The sequence below is a fragment of the Oncorhynchus kisutch genome, linkage group LG10, assembly GCF_002021735.2.
Source record: "Oncorhynchus kisutch isolate 150728-3 linkage group LG10, Okis_V2, whole genome shotgun sequence".
Classification (NCBI taxonomy): Eukaryota; Metazoa; Chordata; class Actinopteri; order Salmoniformes; family Salmonidae; genus Oncorhynchus; species Oncorhynchus kisutch.
In genome coordinates this window covers 61,262,770-61,284,382 of record NC_034183.2, presented here as the reverse complement: position 1 = coordinate 61,284,382, position 21,613 = coordinate 61,262,770, and the positions used below count along the sequence as shown (strand labels likewise).

Genomic DNA, 21,613 nt, shown 5'->3' with positions numbered 1-21,613 from the left:
CCACATTCAGGTGGGTGTGGGGTAATGCCAGTGTGTGTGTGTGTGTTGGGTGGAGCATTCGGGAGGATACAGGCAGGTTTGAGCTTCACGTCGAAGAGGATTTAAAACCTTTAGGACATACAGTAAAGGGACCCAGGAGCAGGATTCTTCCCTGGTGTCTGTTTGGGGACTACCACCTACCAAGGACATTTACAAATGTGGTGTTGGTCTGCGTTGAATCCATGGAGGTCAGAGAAAAACATATACATGCTGGAAAACAGGGTATGGGACACCAGGTGGATTGCCTCCTAACCAAAATTCCATTGCGCATCAACACCATTCCACAGATAAAACTTCACTTCCTGATGGAAAGTGATTCCCATGGTGAGGACAGTGATGTCATTGAAATACATAAAACTGACCTAGACAACAATTGAGACATGCTACGCTAATGGGAAATAACAAGAAACAGGAACGTGCCTTGCAATGATGTTTAATGGAATTTTGAAAAACCTACTTAGCGTGAACCATTCATTTATGAACATCCCTACTGTATAATGGTTTAATCAGATACAATTTCAATGTTAGTACATGCAAGTTGGAATATGCAATATCACTAAAAGCGTTTCAGTGAGAAAAGCATTCTAAAATGCAGAGGAATGCACGTTTTTCCCCCAGAAATAGTTGTTAGTTGGTTCTGAAGCACAAATGATCAACTAAGAGGCATGAACACTTAAAACAGATGCCTCAAAAAACACTGTACATGACAACTTTACTTGCCATGATAATCTATGCAGGGAGAGGCAAACTTCCTGTAGCGCAAATTAAAACTAGACAAACTTCAAATTGAACACTCCCATACCGACCTCAACAAAACTATAAGGGGAGGAAAGCCATGTTAAATATCTAGTCTTTTATTCAATACTAAAATGGTGTTGAAAACAAGACAAACTTGTAAAAAAAGAGAGTAGGATATCTCTACGGTGCAGGATCAAATGGAGCGTGTACATAGGGGAGGGAGGACCGGGTTCCAACAAAACAAGTACAAAAACAAAAGAACTGACATTTGTTTGGTAAAAACAGTAGGATAAATACACATGTAGGTAGAGTCCATTACTCTTTTTCTTTTAAGAGCTTTGTCCCAACGGACCAGTCAGTCAATGCCCCCTCAAGGGTTACAGAGTACGCAGTGTTACTTAAAAAGAACATTCTAATAGAAAATGGTAGCTAGTGTACATATAAAGTAGTGCCATACATTCATAACCATAATAGTAGTATGAAAGAGGGAGGCTTCACTGATCTACAGTCTTTCGTTCCCCTTGCTTCTTTTGTTTCCTACCATCATTTGCTTGTTTTTCTAAACCATCTAACCCACCTCGAGAGAAAAACTAAGAACAACAAGGGGGGGGGCGGGGGGAAGAAGGTGCATTCCAGGGGTAGGGACTTATACGTTACCTGCCAGAAAGCTATCAGTCTTATCGCATATAGCAGAGTAGTAGGGTGGCTGGCCCTCGCTGGCCTCCCCGGCATGCTGGGGCCCCAGGCAGAGGGTGTCCTCCAGGTCGTCAGCATCCATCTTCCCCCCCAGCATGTAATGGTGTTGGTCCCCAGGCTGGCCCAGGGGCAGCAGGTCTACAGGGCCTCCCAGCAGCTCCTCTGACTGGGCGGCCGCTGCTGGCAGGGTCAGCTCCTTGATGAGGGAGGGGTCCTTGGCCTCCTCGGGCAACTGGTCCTCGTTCTCCAGGGAGAAGATGCCGGGACTCTTACCGCAGCTCTCGGCAGTGGAGTGGGCGTTGGAGTTGGACATGGTGCAGTCGAAGCCGTAAGACGCCACTGAGTTCGCAGACTGGGGTGTGCCGCCACCCCCGTCCTCCTCCTCTCCTCCGGCCGGCGCCTCCACCACCTCCTCATCCTCTTCCAGGGCAGGCAGGATACGGGCGGACGGTGGACTGTCGAACTCAGCGCTGTCATCCATGGTGACGGGAACATCTGGGTCATTGATCTGCATCTCACCCTCCGTGTCGCTGGCCTCGTCTCCCGAGGTGGAGGGGGAAGAGGGGGCAGAGGCGGGGGCAGTAGGAGGGCCTGCTCCCAGGACCTCGTCAGCAGGGAGCGTCTCAGCCTCCTCCTCCTCGTCACCTCGCTCCAGATGGATGCCCAAGTCCTGCTCCAGGTCAGGCTGCACATTGGATGGCACGGGAGTCTGCTGCTTGTCAGAGCGTGACTCCACCCCGGAGCTGCTGTCATAGTCACGGAGCTCCTCGGGAGTGCTGGTTTCACTGCTGCTGTGGACGGCCAGGGCCGTGCCACTCAGGGTGCTGGACTGAGACATGCCCACAGCAGGGGGGCCTGGGGGGGCAGAGGCCTCCACTGGGGAAAAGCTCTCCATCTCCTCAGGGGCAGTCTGGGGCTCTGAGGGCTGCTCTGAATGGAGCATCAGAGAGGGGGCACTGAGATCCAACCAGGCCTGGGCAGAGGACTGGGTGGGCCTCTCAGGGCCGTCAGCCCCGTGGTCAGACAGGGGGCTAGAGGCAGTGTGGGGGGAGGAGAGGTGGGGCTGGGCCCAGGGGTCAGTGAAGGGGTTTGTCTGACCCCAGGCTGAGGAAGGTGGGACGGTTGAACGGTTGAGGTTATCCAAACGGTCCTCTGTGTAGTCATCCTCATCTGCGTTCCCACAGCTCTCCAGTCCACTCTCCGTCACCCCTTCGCTGGGCATCTCCACATCATCATCATCCTCCTCATCCTCTTGCTGACACACGTTCTGGTGGTCCACTGCCCGCTCTGAGCTCACATCCATATCATCAACTCGCTCCTCATCGTTGGACAGAGTCTCCACATTGGTGGAACCCGTGAAGGCCCCTTCTCCCTCGGAGCCCTTGAGGCTGGAGTCTACCAGGGCGTCGGAGCTCTGGGTACCCTGCAGCAGGCCCGTATGCTGGGTGCTGCTAATCTCCGATGACCCCTGCAGGCGGCTGCTCACATCCTCAGAGTCCATCCCTGACAAAAGGTCATTCCCATGCCAACCGGTGGAACCACTGAAGCCTGCAGGCTTGGCCTCCTCTGAGGGCTGAGAGCTACTCATGTCAAACAGTGATGTCGGCTTGCACACTTTCCTATCCTCTTCCTCGTTGGACAGGGTCTCCACATTGGGGGAGCCCATGAAGGCCCCTTCTCCCTCGGAGCCCTTGAGGCCGGAGTCTACCAGGACTGTCCTCTCCTCTTCCTCCTCATCATCTCCGTTGATCTCCTCACCCTGCAGCAGGCCCCTATGATGGGTGCTGCTAATCTCTGCTGACCCCTGAAGGCAGCTGCTCACATCCTCAGAGTCCATCCCTGACAAACGGTCATCCCCATGCCAACCGGTGGAACCACTGAAGCCTGCAGGCTTAGCCTCCTCTGAGGGCTGAGAGCTACCCATGTCAAACAGTGATGTCGGCTTGCACACTTTCCTATCCTCATATTCCTCTTCATCTTCCTCCTCATCGTTGGACAGGGTCTCCACATTGGGGGAGCCCATGAAGTCCCCTTCTCCCTCGGAGCCCTTGAGGCTGGAGTCTACCAGGGCGTCGGAGCTCTGGGTACCCTGCAGCAGGCCCGTATGCTGGGTGCTGCTAATCACCGATGACCCCTGCAGGCGGCTGCTCACATCCTCAGAGTCCATCCTTGACAAACGGTCATCCCCATGCCAACCGGTGGAACCACTGAAGCCTGCAGGCTTAGCCTCCTCTGAGGGCTGAGAGCTACCCATGTCAAACAGTGATGTCGGCTTGCACACTTTCCTATCCTCATATTCCTCTTCATCTTCCTCCTCATCGTTGGACAGGGTCTCCACATTGGGGGAGCCCATGAAGTCCCCTTCTCCCTCGGAGCCCTTGAGGCTGGAGTCTACCAGGGCGTCGGAGCTCTGGGTACCCTGCAGCAGGCCCGTATGCTGGGTGCTGCTAATCTCCGATGACCCCTGCAGGCGGCTGCTCACATCCTCAGAGTCCATCCTTGACAAAAGGTCATCCCCATGCCAACCGGTGGAACCACTGAAGCCTGCAGGCTTGGCCTCCTCTGAGGGCTGAGAGCTACTCATGTCCAACAGTGATGTCGGCTTGCACACTTTCCTATCCTCCTCATCTTCATTATCCTCGTTGAGCAGTGTCTCCACATCGGGGGAGCCTTCTCCCTTGAGGCTGGAGTCTACCAGGGCGTCGGAGCTCTGGGTACCTTGCAGCAGGCCCGTATGCTGGGTGCTGCTCAACTCTGACGCCCCCTGCAGGCGGCTGCTCATACTGCTCACATCCTCAGAATCCATCCCTGACAAGACATCATCCCGATGCCAACCGGTGGCACCACTGAAGCCTGCAGGCTTGGCCTCCTCTGAGGGCTGAGAGCTACTCATGTCCAACAGTGATGTCGGCTTGCCCACTGTCCTCTCCTCTTCCTCCTCATCGTCATCATCTTCGTTGATCTCCTCATCTGCCTTCTCCACTGCCTCTTCCTGGTCCTGAGAGGGAGAGACCAGGACCTCCGAGGTGAACTCATCCATGGGCTGAGACATTATGCTGAATGCAGGAGGGGCTGAAGAGGAGGGCATGAGAAGGTCCTCCTGCTGCTCATCTGGCTGGACCTTCACCTCCTCCTGGACCGGGCTCTGTGGAGCCATGGCAGACTGGTTCTGGGCCCAGCAGTCTGCCTGGAATATCTCCTCCTCCTGGACCGGGCTCTGTGGAGCCATGGCAGACTGGTTCTGGGAACTGGGTTCTGGCTGGACGTGCATGTCCAGCAGAGCAGAGGCATTCTGGGGCTCCCTGACCGGGGACATGGGCCCAGTGGGGGAGCATGGAGGAGACAAGACCGTGGTGCCCAGGGGAGACACTGTGTCTGCTGGCTCTTCCAGGGGGACCAGGTCCAGCTGAGCTGACAGCTGAGAGAGAATGGCCTCTGGGGCCTCCTCTGGCTGGCTGGCCTGAAGGGGCACAGTCTCCTTCTCCTCTGGGACCACAGCCACCACTGCTTCTTCCGAGGTTGCCATGGAGACCACAGCAGCCAAGGCAGCTGCAGATATGGTGGCAGCAACAGCGGCGTCCTGGGTCTCACCCTCTTTAGTCGCGGGCTCTGCCGCCATCGTGGGCTTGGGGCCACGCTTCACTGCCATGGGAGTGTTGCTGCCCACAGTCTTCTTAGGGGTGGAAGCCTTCCCTGCTGGCTTGCTACTAGGGGTCTTGGGGCCAGCACTGACATCCTTTGAAGGCGTGGGCTTGCTTGGCGTCTTCTTGGTGTCTGCGGCCTTGCTGCTGGCAGCCAGCTTCTTGGGGGTGGAGTCTGGCTTGGATGAGGAGGCTGATTTAGGAGTCTCAGGTTTGGTGGTCTTGGCTGGTGAGGTGCGAGTGAGAGGAGCCGCTGCAGGCTTCTTGGTGGCTGATTTGGTAACATCTGGAGGAGGAAAAGGACAAGGGTTGGATGGAAACTTAATTATGATGAACAAATGATCTAATATAGATATATTTTGAAAAATGTAATAAAAAGTTAAAACCTTTGTAATTTAAAAAGAAATTGAACCAAAAAATTGAACCTCTTACCTTTCTTGATGGGAGTTGCGGTTTTTGAGGGCTGTGATGTTGGGATCCGTCCAGCAGAGGGTGTTGTAGAGCCGGCTTTGGCAGAGGCTGGTCTGGGAGTGGTGGAGGTGGTTTTAGCCGTGGGGGTGCCAGGCTTGGCTGTGGATGTGGAGCTCTTGGCTGTGGCTGTGCTGGCTGCAGCAGAGGCAGGGCGAGATCCTGGAGCAGCAGTGGCAGGCCTGAGTGAGAACAGAAGAGCGGTGGGGTCAGAATCACTGAGCACGGCTTTCAAACCAGGGGGGTCATCTACCAGACACCATGAACCAGTATTTCTGTAGAGGTGATAAAATATTGAAATGGAGACATGACTGCGAGGGCTATATATTTAAATACAAATAAAGTGACAAACACCAATGTTTAACAGACTCTTTTGCGTCGTCAAGCGAAAGTTGGTCCCTCGAGTTCCACATGCTGGTAACCCCTGGGCCATAAATCACAGAGCAAGAGGCCCTGTCGACTGTATTCACAAGTCATTCTGTTAGTCACTTCTACAGCCCTGCCAGACACTAGACTTCCTCAGGAACACAGATTGGTCATAAACCAAGTGACGACGGAGAAAACACAACAAGAACATGAGGACGAAGAGGAGTCAACCTCCATTCACTCCTCATCTCTTCAATGCCTGGAGTGGCTGGCCCCGACAGGGCACTAATACAGTTACTCAGCCAGTCAACCCAGCAACCCCCTCCCCACATCACCCTGAGGCATCTGAAGCAGTGCAGTCTGGGAGATGAGTCACACCACACATACAGAGTGGAGCCCCCCCCAACTGCCAAGACCACCCCCATCCTCCTCCCTGCTACATCCAGCCCACCTCTCCTGACATGAGGGTAATGTGCACTCTGGTCAAGTAGCTTCCACGTCAGGCCAGTGCAAAGTAGCCGACATGCAGTGACACAGTCGTGAGATCTCGTTAGCCTACGCTGCACTGCACCACCGCCTCTAAATAAAGAACAGAGTTAGCATCGGCGGCGGGGAGAGGGAAGATCGCTGCGGTCATGTTCATCTTTAATTCAGACGGAGCACTGAAATAACTTGTTCAAATCCCTGTTGGAACTATGGATGTTAAAAGCATATTTCATTGTACAAGATCAAATGCCGCCAGTTTTTACATGGTAAGGAAACCCAGAGTGCCACGCACACCCTGTCAAGTATATGCCTAATTGAACACACAGCCTGTCTGGTAACATCTAGCCTCGACATGATGTCCACTGGACACGAGCAATGGATTACAGCCATGCACAGCTTCCTTCCCTGTACAGTATGAGTTGTCGTAGGTAGAGAATGAAGAGCGGTGAAGAGGGAGGGAAGCAGCTGATGACCCTGTACAGTATGAGTTGTCATGGGTAGAGAATGAAGAGCGGTGAAGAGGGAGGGAAGCAGCTGATGACCCTGTACAGTATGAGTTGTCATAGGTAGAGAGTGAAGAGGGAGGGAAGCAGCTGATGATCCTGTTGTACCAAAACAAGAGACTGCCTGTTATTACTAACGATGAGGGATTACAAGCTCATGTTAATGATATTGTTTGGTGTGGTGACGTCTAGACTAAGACTTCTTATGAAGCATTAACAGCCTAGGTCATGGTACAAAAAGGCCATTGTTTCTATCCAGAGTTGCATCACAAAAACTGTCCCTTTCCTCTAATAGAATGCATGATAACCTAGTCCAGGAGAAGAGCTTTTTAATTGGCTGACACTTCAGCTGATTAACTCCAAACGAGCAGAACGTGACGTGGTGGTTTCCTCAGGTATCAATCTGACAGGTCTAGACGTGAGGACACACTAAAAAGAAAAGTAACGTGGTGAAATTCTAAGTTTAGGAGATTTGTAAGTGTGTGCTGACAGAAAAAAATTGAATTAAAGATGAGAAAATAATTACAGGACGAACTGAATAGAGGGTAGAGAGAATGCAGGAGAGATGATGACAGTATTTATCTTAATCTGTGTGACGAAAGGAATATGGCTAATCCAAAATGACAAGATGACTCCGTTTAGGTAGGGAAGCAAGGCAGATTAGCGGGCCATCGTCAAAGGCAGTAGGAGAGAGAGAGAAAACGCTCATCCGATTACACGTCATTAACCTTCTATCACTGCCGCTTCTCAAATAGGTCCGGTCACTGTTGTAGGAGCCAGTGTAGCCGTTATAGAATAAAGAGGCATGGCCGAACAATAATAAAAAAGACAGACAGGTTGTGTTACAAAATGAATACATGCTTCTCGGCAGTTAGGCACAATGAAAAGGCTCCACTGAGGCATTACAGTGCAATGATACTTGAATTGTTATAAGCTTTTTTATTTTCCCCCCGTATTCTCGAATTAAGTTCACTGTCACCCAAATGACTGAGGCAGCGTTGATCATGTTAGACTCCTGATCAGAGTCTAATAGCTTGCACACAATGAAGGAAAATTGCTGTGCATTGTTTCTCAAACTTGCCAAAGGCCTTGCCATTGGGAACATCATCACAAATTGGGGTTAAAGAAAATGTAGGGATAAAGCCTAGAAATTCACTGAAGCTTAAAAAATGAGCGCAGAGACAATTAAAGTCCACCAAAGTCGCCTGGGGTTTTTAAAATATAACATTTTAGTTTCATTGCGGATTCTGGAACGATGTGGAGCTTTGCGGTGATTAACATAAAAAGGTTGTGTGCCTTCGCGTGGCAAATCAAAGTGGGGCTACGATTAAGTCAATGAGATGCATAAGCAAGGCTAGTGCCTCCCCTGCAGCAAAGCTAACAGCAGAGAGCCAGCTACCATGGGAACGGACCTCCTCCCGGGGAGACAGCTGGCATATTAGAGATGATGCCATTTTAGTTCAGCAGAAAGACTGGGAGGGACACTTTACCCTGGTTAAAAGGAGACGACTCTACCTCCAGGACATCCACACAGTGCTTCAGAGATATGGGAACCCCACATAAATCTCACTCTAACCCAGGAACAAAAAGGTATCAGTCCTTTGCTTGCAATTTCCCAGAGAAATTCACCAGGTAGTTAGTTGCCTTGGAGCTAGAGAGACCCTTATACTGCCGCAGCAGCACTCAAGAGGGGCTTTGAGCGAAAGGATAAGATATTACACAGGGTGCTGCCTTAACCTGATAAACCAGCTATAGCTGGCTTCTTGGTTGGTTCTGCTTGAGGGAAATAGCGTTTAAAAATAACAAGATATCAAAGCTGAGGTGTCGATTACAGTCAAATGGTTTCCATCTCCTAGCAGTAGAGGGACAAAGAGGAAACCAGTGAGAACAAAGAGCAAGTAGAACCTGGTGGGTGAGTGACGATGCAGGTCCCTGTATGACTGTGGTGAGCAGAACCCCTGCCTTCCCAGAGAGTCCTCTGCAACATCCATCACATCTGCCATACTTCTAGAGCATGAGCTCAAACACACACACACACACTTTAGGTGATTAGGTCTGCTGTTGCACCTCCCATAAAACCATGGCGTCAGAGTGGTCTGCCTGTCACACCCACAGCCCAGCAGGAGAGGAGATTTACAGCCTGCACAACTGGCCTGCTTCATATTGTACACGACTGGCAGCCTACTGCTCTATTACTGTTTAGTACAGCAGGACAAGGGAGAGAGAACCACCACCCCTGCCCTCTTCTCCTAGCCTTTCATGGCTTCCTTCAAATTCATAGAACACCGACGCTCCTTACTCCATACAGGCCCAACAATGCACCGTTTATGGGGTCCTGTATAGTGTGCATGGGGTCCTGTATAATGTGCATGGGGTCCTGTATAATGTGCATGGGGTCCTGTATAGTGTGCATGGGGTCCTGTATAGTGTGCATGGGGTCCTGTATAGTGTGCATGGGGTCCTGTATAGTGTGCATGGGGTCCTGTATAGTGTGCATGGGGTCCTGTATAATGTGCATGGGGTCCTGTATAATGTGCATGGGGTCCTGTATAATGTGCATGGGGTCCTGTATAATGTGCATGGGGTCCTGTATAATGTGCATGGGGTCCTGTATAATGTGCATGGGGTCCTGTATAATGTGCATGGGGTCCTGTATAATGCGCATGGGGTCCTGTATAATGCGCATGGGGTCCTGTATAATGTGCATGGGGTCTTGTATAATGTGCATGGGGTCCTGTATAATGTGCATGGGGTCCTGTATAGTGTGCATGGGGTCCTGTATAGTGTGCATTGGGTCCTGTATAATGTGCATGGGGTCCTGTATAATGTGCATGGGGTCCTGTATAATGTGCATGGGGTCCTGTATAATGTGCATGGGGTCCTGTATAATGTGCATGGGGTCCTGTATAATGTGCATGGGGTCCTGTATAGTGTGCATTGGGTCCTGTATAATGTGCATGGGGTCCTGTATAGTGTGCATGGGGTCCTGTATAATGTGCATTGGGTCCATCTCCCTCTCACACATCCTTTGCTGTTCTATTTAGATCCCCCACCACCTCACTACGTTCACTTATCTCCATATACCCTCCTAGCAGTGACGAGGCTCAGCAAGGATATGACTTATTCATCTGTGTAGCATCCATCCTCCTCAGCCCTTTATGTGGTTCACTCTACTGAAGCCATGACGTGCAACATGTTCAGCTACATACTCTACTGAAGCCATGACGTGCAACATGTTCAGCTACATACTCTACTGAAGCCATGACGTGCAACATGTTCAGCTACATACTCTACTGAAGCCATGGCGTGCAACATGTTCAGCTACATACTCTACTGAAGCCATGACGTGCAACATGTTCAGCTACATACTCTACTGAAGCCATGACGTGCAACATGTTCAGCTACATACTCTACTGAAGCCATGACGTGCAACATGTTCAGCTACATACTCTACTGAAGCCATGACGTGCAACATGTTCAGCTACATACTCTACTGAAGCCATGACGTGCAACATGTTCAGGTACATACTCTGAAGCCATGACGTGCAACATGTTCAGCTACATACTCTGAAGCCATGACGTGCAACATGTTCAGCTACATACTACACTCCCAGTCATACTGGGTAAATACCAGAGGTCAACCGATTAATCGGAATGTCCGATTAATTAGGGCCGATTTCAAGTTTTCATAACAATCGGAAATTGGTATTTTTGGGTGCCGATTTCCATTTTTTTTTTATATATACACCTTTATTTAACTTGGCAGGTCAGTTAAGAACACATTTTCAATGACGGCCTAGGAACGGTGGGTTAACTGCCTTGTTCAGGGGGAGAACGTCAGATTTTCACCTTGTCAGCTCAGGAGATCCATTCTTGCTATGGTAAAGTTAACTAGTCCAACGCTCTAACCATTGCACTCCACGAGGAGCCTGCCTGTTACGCAGTAGAAGCCAAGGTAAATTGCTAGCTAGCATTAAACTTATCTTATAAAAAACAATCAATCACTAGTTATAACTACTAATCCAGTTTAGCAGGCAATATTAACCAGGTGAAATTGTGTCATTTCTCTTGCATTCATTGCACACAGAGTCAGGGTATATGCAACTAATTTGCCTGGATTTTACGTAATTATGACAAAAATTGAAGGTTGTGCAATGTAACAAGAATATTTAGACTTAAGGATGCCACCCGTTAGATAAAATACCGAACGGTTCCGTATTTCACTGAAGAATAAACGTCTTGTTTTCGAGATGATAGTTTCCGGATTCGACCATATTAATGACCAAAGGCTTGTATTTCTGTGTGTTATGTTATAATTAAGTCTATGATTTGATAGAGCAGTCTGACTGAGCAGCAGCAGGCCCGTTATCATTCTTTCAAACAGCACAGAGCTGTTTATGACTTCAAGCCCATCAGCCTAATGGCTGGTGTAACCAATGTGAAATGGCTAGCTAGTTAGCTGGGTGTGCGCTAATACTGTTTCAAAGGTCACTCCCTTTTAGATTTGGAGTAGTTATTCCCCTTGCGCTGCAAGGGTCGCGGCTTTTGTGGAGCGATGGGTAACGCTGCTTCGAGTGTGGCTGTTGTCGATGTATTCCTAGTTCGAGCCCAGGTATGGGCGAGGAGAGGGATGGAAGCTATACTGTTACACTGGCAATACTATAGTGCCTATAAGAGCATCCAATAGTCAAAGGCATATGAAATACAAATGGTATAGAGAGAAATAGTCCTATAAATACTATATTAACTACAACAAGTCTCATGTTAAAAGGAACCACCAACTTTCATATATTCTCATGTTCTGAGCAAGGAACTCAAATGTTAGCTTTATTACATGGCACATACGTGGCACATATTACTTTCTTCTCCAACACTTTGTTTTTGCATTATTTAAACCAAATTGAACATGTTTCATTTATTTGAGGCTAAATTTATTTTGATGTTTTATATTAAGTTAAAATACGTGTTAATTCAGTATTATTGTAATTGTCATTATTACAAAATAAATAAATGTAAAAAAACCATCCGATTAAATCTGTATCGGCTTTTTTGGTCCTCCAATAATCGGTATCGGTGTTGAAAAATCATAATCGGTCGACCTCTACCATCAAATAACATTGTATTTGTCAGCGTACAGCAGGTATAAAAGGTGCAGTGAAATGCTTGTGCTAGCTTCCTCAACGCAGTACATTAATCAATAACAGTCAAGTCAAAAACAACAGAAGTAATAAATAAAATCTGAAAAAATCTAATAAACTAACACCAAAATTAGACTGTAAAGTTGGCTAGGCGCTAGCAACAGGGCAACGATCATTGGCGCCATTTTGTTGTTGGACTACATGCACACATACAGCGTGCTGATTAACATACACAGCCTCCCAGCAATACAGGCCTGCACAGCATATACGACACTAGCATACGCATGCAAGCAAACCTTCACCCAATGAGCAATGACAGGCACTGCATGATGTCATCTCAACTATTCTCAAAACACACATACCTTCCCCCACACCACCCACTGTGTCCAACACCACATAATGACTTATTTTTCAGCATACACTAAATCAGACCCAGAGGTTTCCTGTCACAAGCTGTAGATCTAACATTATACAGGCAATCAGTATCAAACAGCAGACATGCACAGAGAGTACCAACAACCCTACAACAGTGTTGGCTTGAGCAAATGTGTGCACACCTCATCGCACAGCTAAATTGTTAAGGCAAAAACAAATGGCACACACATTGCGGCCAAATAGTGTTCACACCTCTACCACACCCACCAACCAGGAAGTAGTTACAGGTATTAAGTGCTACTGTAAAAGGAGAGGTGGAATGCTGAGAAATCGTGTGCTGCTGCAGACTATTCATTTCACACACATAGTTTCAGCTGCCACCGACAAAGTCTGAGGTTGAACTTCAGAATCAATCTGAGATGTGTCACCAGCAGACTGGATCTAGTGTTTGGAGGGGTCAGAGGAGTGAGACTAAAACAGAACAAAAAGCGTAACAGTTTCAGGACAAACAGAACAGACTTGCTAAATGTCAACGGAACCAAAACAGCCATGATGTGTAGGGCTGGTACAATTATTATAGAATTGTGTAACCGACAATTAGGAGCAATATCCAGGAACAAAATCATCATAATCGTCATTTTAGGCGAAGGGGGATTCAAGTTCATATTCAAGTACACACGGAGTGTACAAAACATCAGGAACACCCTTCCTTTTGCGCTAAGAACAGCCTCAATTCGTCAGGCATGGACTGTGGAAAGCTTTCCGCAGGGATGCTGGCCTGTCTTGCCCATTTACCCTCTGAATGGGACACATACACAATCCATGTCTCAATCATATCAAGACTTAAGAATCCATCTTTAACCCGTCTCCTCCCTTTCATCTACACAGATTGAAAGGGAGGAGACAGGTGACCTCAATAAGGGACCACAGCTTTCACCTGGACAATGTCATGGAACGGTGTTCCTAATGTTTTGTACCCTATAGTTGACCCAATAGCAGTTTGTTATTTTAACATGAATTGGGTAAAGTTGGTAGCTTAATCATTTTACGAGCAAAACAGCATGGTTGGGAGAGACATTCCAAGCGGTCAAATATTTATAACTTTTAAAATGGACACCATGTTAATGCCTTTGAGCATTTCATTGATCCATTCATGATGAGAATTTGGAATCTTGTACATAGCATTGTTTAAAATTCTGAAAACTCTATGAATTGCTATTGGTCAACATTGCACATGGGGAGCTATTATCGCTGCCATGGAACGCAGGGTCATCTAGATGCATCATAATAATATGCATAAACTTCAATGTCCAAAACTTTCAGATATATGTCTCAGTTAAAAACAATTTGTGAGACGGGAGTGTCACCAAAGCAGTGTCACCAAAGCAGTGTCATATACATTAAGTATCTCGTAGGAAATTTTCAAAAATGCATTACAAGTTCAAAACATTTTTATTAAAAATAATTCAATATTAAGACAACCATGGCCATTTGCATGACATTTAGCCTACTGGTTATTCTATAATTGTCACAGCCATAATGATGAGATTCAGTCAAATTAGATTTAGGCCATTTGTAGCTGTAGGATCGTTAAAAAAAACTATATATTTGCGTTCCAATCTTTTCTGTCTGATTAAAATCTCCTAAAGAGTGAACTTTAATAAATTGAGGGACAAAATGAGTATTGTGTGTGAGAGTCAGCGGTCTCAGTGAGCAGGGAGACAGGCGGTGTCTGATATGACAGAACGTATCCACTCTGCACTCATACGCTCATCTGATACAGACATGCATTAAAAAAGAGGGAGCAGGAAGGGAAAGGGCTAAATCTAATTACAGCAGAGGTTTATGACCCTGTCACAGTCTGTTACCCCCAGTGCAGGCTGGCTGGGTACACAACGCTCACTGCACCCATCATCCTCCAAGCTATCTCCCTCAGCCATATGTTGCACAACGCAAAGTTGACTGTTTTGTTCCGTAATGCATGGATTAAATTCCCCGCTTACCTCATAGTTTAACTTCACCAGAGATTGTCGCACTCGCCAAAAAAATTCTAAAATCGCTCTCTGTTGACTAGTATGTACTCGCTAGATCCTGCTAGATTGTTGGAAGGGGAGCTATGAAAAGTAAGGAACTATGAAAGTAAGAGACCACAGTTCCCTTGGTACACAAACAACACAGAAGGGGAAAGGGGGGGTTGGGCAGGGGGAGTGAGGGCCTATTCAAAGAACAGCCAGACACCTTAGGACATCCCTGATCATCCCCCCTCTTCACAGACAAAAGGCTTGTTGAGCCACCTCGCCGCAGCCCATGACTCTCTGGTGTTGCTCCCTGGGGTTACGCGTGTCTCTGCTGGAACGCCACACAGCGTGACTCAGGTACTGTCTGGGCCTAATCTGACCTAATTCTACTCACTGCCAAACAGAGGTCCAAAACAGCCTGGTCTGTCTCCTGGAGTTGGTTATTATTTATTCTGAGGGGTGCAGACTAATCTCTGGATGCGATTTGCAAACCCAAAACAGCGCTGCGATACCTGGCTCAGAGTGACTGCTGGCCTACTTCCGAGGACTTCTTAAAGCCCCTCTCTGTGTAAAGACATTGTGCCTGTTCCTCCAGAGTGTTTTAACCAGTCCCTTTCAGCCTGAAACATTCCCAAATGAAGCAACTGGTTTCTCAGTCGCAACTGGAGCGTTACACTGAATTTATTAAAACAATTCATTACTGCTGCTGTAGTTGCACATGTATTGCACAGGGAATTGAAGTTGGCATCAAACAAAAGGCTGCCCAGCTAGGTAGACAGACAATCAGCTTTTGCCTGGAGGAAGCTTGAAGTGAGGACCAATTACTGCCTACTATGTTGTTATCTACACACTCACAGTCTCTCCCCAGGGGAGGGGCTACGAGCTCTACACCAATGGTTGGCCTACCTGGTTGTCTTGGAAACAGGGGGCCTATCAGGCTTGGGAGCAGCGGCAGTGCTGGGCTTGGTGGTAGCTGCAGAGACAGGCCGGGGAGCTGGGGAGATGAGATATGGGAAGGTGAGGAAGAGAGGGAAGGACAAAGAGATAGATATACAACATGAGTAAGATTATTTCACTTGAAAGACGCAGCCAATGATTTACGTCATAACATTTATTTCATGAGGAACCAGGCCAATGTATTTCTATATTTATTGCAGTCATTCCAGCATGTCATACATCTTCAGCTGAATAGATCTGGATGTGCTGTATGCCAACATTCACAGTACAATGTCATACTTTGCCTCAGGGAAAATGTACATTTGCTGTGTACAGAAGACAATTGGCAACTGATGACAAATGCAAGGCTTCTCGTAGCTTTCAGTGACTGAAAATTACTGGTCCTATATGTTAGCCTACCTGTGGGCTTCTTAGCAGCGGTGGTGGTGGCTTTGACACCATTAGTTGGCGCCGCAGGTGTCTTCTTTGCTGCTGTTCCTGTGGTGGCCTTCACCCCGTTGGTGGCAGCAGGAGCCGAGGCAGGGCGGGTGGTGCCCGCTGCCTTCTTCTCACCAACCTTGGCGGTGGTCTTAGTGGTAGGGGCAACGGCTGTGCCTACGGGCCTCTTGGGCGTGGTCTTCTCTGGGGCACCAGCGGTGGTCTTCTTGGCCACTCCGTTGGCATGTGGCTTGGAAACCCCATTGGTCAGTCGGCTCTGGGCGGTGTTGGGTCGAGACCCTGGTCCGGTCGTGGTCTTAATTGTGGTCCCAGGCTTCGTCTTAGCAGCGGGGGCCTTGGTCTTGGCTTTTGGGTCTGCTGCAGCCTTGCTGTTCCCCGTCTTGGTGGGTGCCACCTGGGCTGGCTCTGGTTGAGGCTCACCCTGCCCCATCTCTCCCTGCTGGCCAACTCCCTCAGTGTGTGGTGCCGGCGCAGCCTGATTAGGTTCCTCTCCCATCGCAACTGACTCGTTTACCGGATCGGCATCCAGTGCTTCCATTGGCTCCATCGCTGCCGTGGCAACCCCATCCGGTTTCATCTCCCCTCAGTCCTGGCTGTCCGTCTCTACAGAGGAGGGCTGGAGAGCTTGAGACTGAAGATGGTAACTGCACTCAGGCGATGGTGGAGTCTGATCTGGCAAAGAGAAGAGAATAGTATCGTCAGGCTGTAACAAGACTGGACATGCATGACACGGAGCCTTCATATCAGCAGACAGGCCACGGAGGGATCAGATAAAGACTTTCCTACAGACAGATATACAGACAAACACTACATACAGCGTATGCCAAAATATTGTTTTGAATGTAGAGAAAACGTGTTTAAGGTCAATGATCCGAACAGATTAGGAGCAGACAGAACAGGATGTGCCATTCTGCAGAGAGCTTCATTGCTAAATAACCCTGAAGGGAACTCACACACACACGATACGTGTGACAATATATTCTGGGGGAAGGGATAGGGGACAACTATTTAAAAAATGTAGACACATTCTGTTCTTAGTACAAACTCAAGGCAAAACAGAGCTAGCAAATCTTGTTTTTAAACATTAACAAGCCAGAGAATGCACTTGAGTGTATTATATCCTAGGTCTACATACAGAAGCAGCATCAGAGCCACTAGCTTGGAAGACGAGCCATCCTTCAACTGAAGCGAGGGGAAATCGCAAAAATCCCTTCCACTCCTAACAAACCGAGTCAGAAGGAGCTCTCTCTACAACATGCTCTAGTTCATCAGACAAGACCGCAAAGCTAAGGAACCACACGCCACTCAGATGTGGTGAACCAAACCACTCACAAGGAGATGTAAAGGAAAAGACATGCATGTCAACAATGCCATAAGAACTGACTAGCAGGCAGTCGCACTGGGGAAGTACCATAAACACAGATGCTTTGCCGTCAGGGTGGAGAGGTAAGACCTGAAGTGTGGAGCAGAGGCCTAATAAGAGGGAAACGTAAAGAGTCAGTGAAGCAACGCCGAGGTAGAGAAAGTGGCTTGGCCTGAGGAGCATGGGAACAGGAGGGGATACAGTCTGCAAAGCTTGGACTCTAGAAGGCCTCTCAGCCCCTCTCTCCCCCATACCCATATCTGCTGCTCCCCCTCCTTTCTCGAGGAGAGAGTCAGTCTTTATACTGTCAGCTTCCTGGAACCACTCCCCACACAGCCCCCGTTTCTCTCTGCTCTCATCTCTTACTCATCCTCTAAAACTAAATACATTACTGTGCTTTCCTTCGTTCCCCTGCCAAACCTCCCATTTTCTCCTTTTCCTCAACTTCCCCCACCCTCGCACTCTCTCGACCCCTCTGTTCTCTGTTTGCGTTCACACAGATGGCCTGAGCAGCTGAGCAAGGCCAGAGGGTAAGAGAGAGAGAGAGAGAGAGAGAGAGAGAGAGAAGGAGAGAGATAAAAAGCCCTCGGGGAGAAGTCCATACCGCAAGTAGCACACACACACAGTGACAGACAACAGTGGCAGTGAGAGGGGGAGGAGAGAGCCCTGCCAGGGCCCTGCCAGAGCACACAGGGCAATCAGATTAATTGAGTGACACACCAGTCACATTTGGAGTGAGGTGTCTGTTGGATGCAAGTGAAAGCAACAGTGCTTCACACATGTACATGTTAAGCTCAGTCCAACAGAGACGCTCTGTTCAAGAACCAGGTCCTCACACCATGCTGCTCTGCCTATAACAGACCTCTACACTAACATCAGACGCCTGCCCTTTCTCCAACCCTTCAAAAAGAAAACCAACAACAAAATCCAACTCCAGATTGACACCAGGGACTCACATGTCAATATCCCTGACAACTCAACTAGGAAAAAATCAAGTCAAATCCAATCGGTGCCTTGCTCCCTCTACCTCCCCATCCTGTGTTCTGAACGGTTCTATTCCTGCAGTTTCTGAACAGGCAGACTGTGCTTTTCCCAGCTCTGCTCTGCTGTGGTGATAAATCTCCAGCCCTCAGCCAGAGGAACACTGCTCTGCTCTTTTTCCTCCAGTTGGGAAATTACACAGCTCTAGTCGAAGGCCCTCGCCCCGTCTACATCACCCTATGTAGTAAGGAACATACAACTACGCCCAATGATACACGTGTTGGCACTGGCAATATTTTGACACTTTGGACAACCCTGCAATGTTGTAGTTGTCTTTGGTGAAATATTTTTGGATGGTTTTTGCAGTCATATGCTTGATTAGAGATGGATGGCGTTAGGATTCCCTGTTCGTAAAACATCTCAAGCTGATTCTCCACAGATGGTAGTGTGTTAGATATACATTGTTCATTGGAGTGGGATATCAGAAGCTGTCGGCTGCTAAACGGCTAGAGGATATGAGTTGTAGCCTAGATGGAAGATGACAAGGGTCAACCAGCTGCATCACAACCCCAAGGACGCTCGCCACCCCCCAAGAGGAGAGGAACAACTTCCTGTCCATGTTGTCTGGAGAATTCATTGTTATTTAGGGAAGCAATAAAGAGAGGAAGATGAGTACAGACATCTTTGTTGTTACTATCATGTAGAGTTGCATGTTTTTATTTATACATCGTTAGCTTAGGTTCAGAAAGATAAATAAGTTAGCGTTTTTTTAAATGTCCTTTGGACAGTGATGGTTTCGATATCTTCCCAAACAGCCGCTCCATCTTATCAAACTGCATCTCACATAACATTCTCTACAAGCCTCACCGATGAGCAACACAGATACAGAGAACAAACACACACACGCCATTAAAATACTACGCATACACACCACCAAGAGCAGGGGTTCACGGTCATGTCAAGGAGAAACCAAACAATAGGATGAACGTGCACAAACACACACCTTTATCTCATTATTGTTAATCAATCATAGACAAGACGTTTAATGCCCTTCAGCAGCTGATGATAGAACACCAGCTGGGCAAAGTATGATCATCCTCCAAGAGCCATATTTAATGTAAACTAACCTGCCTCCATGTGTCTCAGACACCGCAGACACTTACAGGCCTATACTGTTATCTGGCAGGCCTCCAAGAGCACTGGGAGATCCCAGCTTTTCTGATTGTCTAGACATGCGTTTGAGGAGCCCTCAGAATTTTTATTTAACTAGGCAAGTCAGTTAAGGACAAATTCTTATTTGCAATGACAGCCTACACCGGCCAAACCCGGACGATGCTGGGCCAATTGTGCACCGCTATATGGGACTCCCAATCAGGTCATGAGCATATTCTAACGGTAATCATCACTTTGACATTTAAAAAAACTGTGCACACCGATACAAGACTTTGCATGTGTATGGCTGTGTTTTGGGCCATTAGGTCAATTTGTTTGATAAAACGGTCAACAAAAACCTATTGGCGTAAACGATACATGTTCAATTCCCAATTAAAGTCCCCAGCAGGAGTGGGTGGGCTAAACGCTAACTTAATGTCATCTCTCCTGGTGGCCAGTGTGTGCATGTCTAATCAGGGCCTCCCTTTGCCAGGAACAAAAGCCTGGCTACTGAAAATCACAGCGGTCAACGGCACTTATGAATAGCTAGCAATGGCAACCGCCACCGCAATAGTAGTACACTGCTGTGTGAACATACATTCTCTGTGCCTGCATGTCCCCCAGGGTCAGCTGTAAATAGCCGTCAATGGGAGGATTGTAGCGGAAGGAAGCCGGGGCAAGCGAACAGGAGATCAGTTTAGTGTGCTTCTCCTTAACGCTCCCGTAACCTTCCCTTAATGCCTAGCGATAGAATTGATAACCCTGGCACCAGAGAGAGGATTCAAGAGTTAACGGTCGGGAGTCTGGTTTGAAGAGGCCAGTTTAACGGCCTCTGAACCCATCAACACATGCTGCCAACACTGGGATCCGGTGTCTTTACTCCTCGGCCAGTGTTAAGACGCCCTGGTGCCTGTGTTGACAGAACATCTCTCAGTTTAATGTTGAGACTGTGTGGCGTCTTCATCTAGAAACCACTGCTCTTATTCAACACCGCTGAAGTAAGTTCCACAAGGTTTATGTTCGACGCAAACATGTTCATTTCAGTTTAAAGATTTGAAATGAACATTCCAATAGGTTACAGTGAACATTCATGTTTGAGGCACCACGCGCTGGCATAGAGCCAGAGGTAAACTCTAAAACAGACACCCTGCAGCATTCCACTATTCCTCTGAGGGAGGACAGGCATACACACCAGACATGGTGCGTTGAGGATCAGAACATTCTGTTGAACGATGCAGCATCGAATCCACAAGCAAGTCTGGGGAATTTAAACAGTCGCAGCTGAAACCAGAATGGGTGGTACTACCAGTCTTAGACAAGATACACAAAGAATAAAAGAGAAGGTTAGACCCATGGCAACAACTTCATTTGGGGCTGGTGCAGATGGTTCTGATACAAAAGAAGAGAAGGGAAACAGAGGAGTGCTAGAGGGCGCTACAGAGGGCCCAAAACAGAAACTAACAGCACCGCCTCCAAAAGCTACAACCCCCCCCATTAATACGCTCCATCATGTATCATCTCAGAGGGAAATCTTGGCACTAAACCCTGAACAGCTGCTGTGCCTTACTAATATCATTCATTTCAAAGTACAATTAATACATTGTAGAGAATGACAAATCTGCAAGTGTGATTAAAAGTCATTCAGGAACTTACAATATAGATCACATCCAAAAATACATGCTTTCCAAGGCTTCAAGAGACGTCATGAGCATCATCATCATAAAAGCATTACATAACACCATACCCATCATCATAGTCCCTTTCAGCGACTACCGTACACATCAGTTCATCTCTCCACTCAATCAGCAGGATGCTTTCCCTGCATGGTACCGTCCCTCTCTCTGCTTTAACAGAAACCATTATACACTTCTGTAGCCTTGGGGCGGCTATCTACAACAGAACCCAAGAGACTGAGGGACTGATTGTTGCTGTGTGCTGCCCAGCTAAGAAAGGAGAGCACAAAAGACGCATGACACCGTCCCAGCTGAGTCAGTGAGCTGCCTTCATCACCCTGACACTAATCGCGGCTCGCACATTCCCAAACAGGCCCGGCCAAAGGTCCGGAAGCCACCCCTGCCCCACACACAAACAAACCTCTCCAAACAAAGTTGACTCCTCTCCACAGAATTCCTTCCCTGGACACGGTGTAGGAGGGAGACGAGACGGGATTGTGAGGCCCTTCTCGGACGGTGACGTCAGGACATGCCCGACAAATGAGGCTGTGGACACATAACTCCCCAGACAGGATCCAAAT

At 48.1% G+C, this 21,613-nt stretch overlaps 1 protein-coding gene across 8 annotated transcripts in view; it reads right to left on the bottom strand.

Annotated features, from left to right (window-relative positions):
- Window positions 1–456: 456 nt before the first annotated feature.
- Window positions 457–21,613, bottom strand: part of LOC109893489 (mucin-17) — a 36,218-nt gene continuing 15,061 nt past the window's right edge. For 6 of the 8 annotated variants that reach the window (XM_031834501.1, XM_031834503.1, XM_031834506.1 and 3 more), the window contains 4 exons: window positions 15,825–16,535; window positions 15,375–15,462; window positions 5,547–5,764; window positions 457–5,400 (listed from right to left, as the gene is read on the bottom strand). In XM_031834501.1, coding sequence (XP_031690361.1) covers window positions 1,424–5,400; window positions 5,547–5,764; window positions 15,375–15,462; window positions 15,825–16,440 — 4,899 coding nt within the window. In that variant the 5' untranslated portion in view covers window positions 16,441–16,535 and the 3' untranslated portion in view covers window positions 457–1,423. The remainder of the gene's footprint in view (window positions 5,401–5,546; window positions 5,765–15,374; window positions 15,463–15,824; window positions 16,536–21,613) is intronic. The other 2 variants (XM_031834505.1, XM_031834502.1) reach the window with 1 other exon arrangement.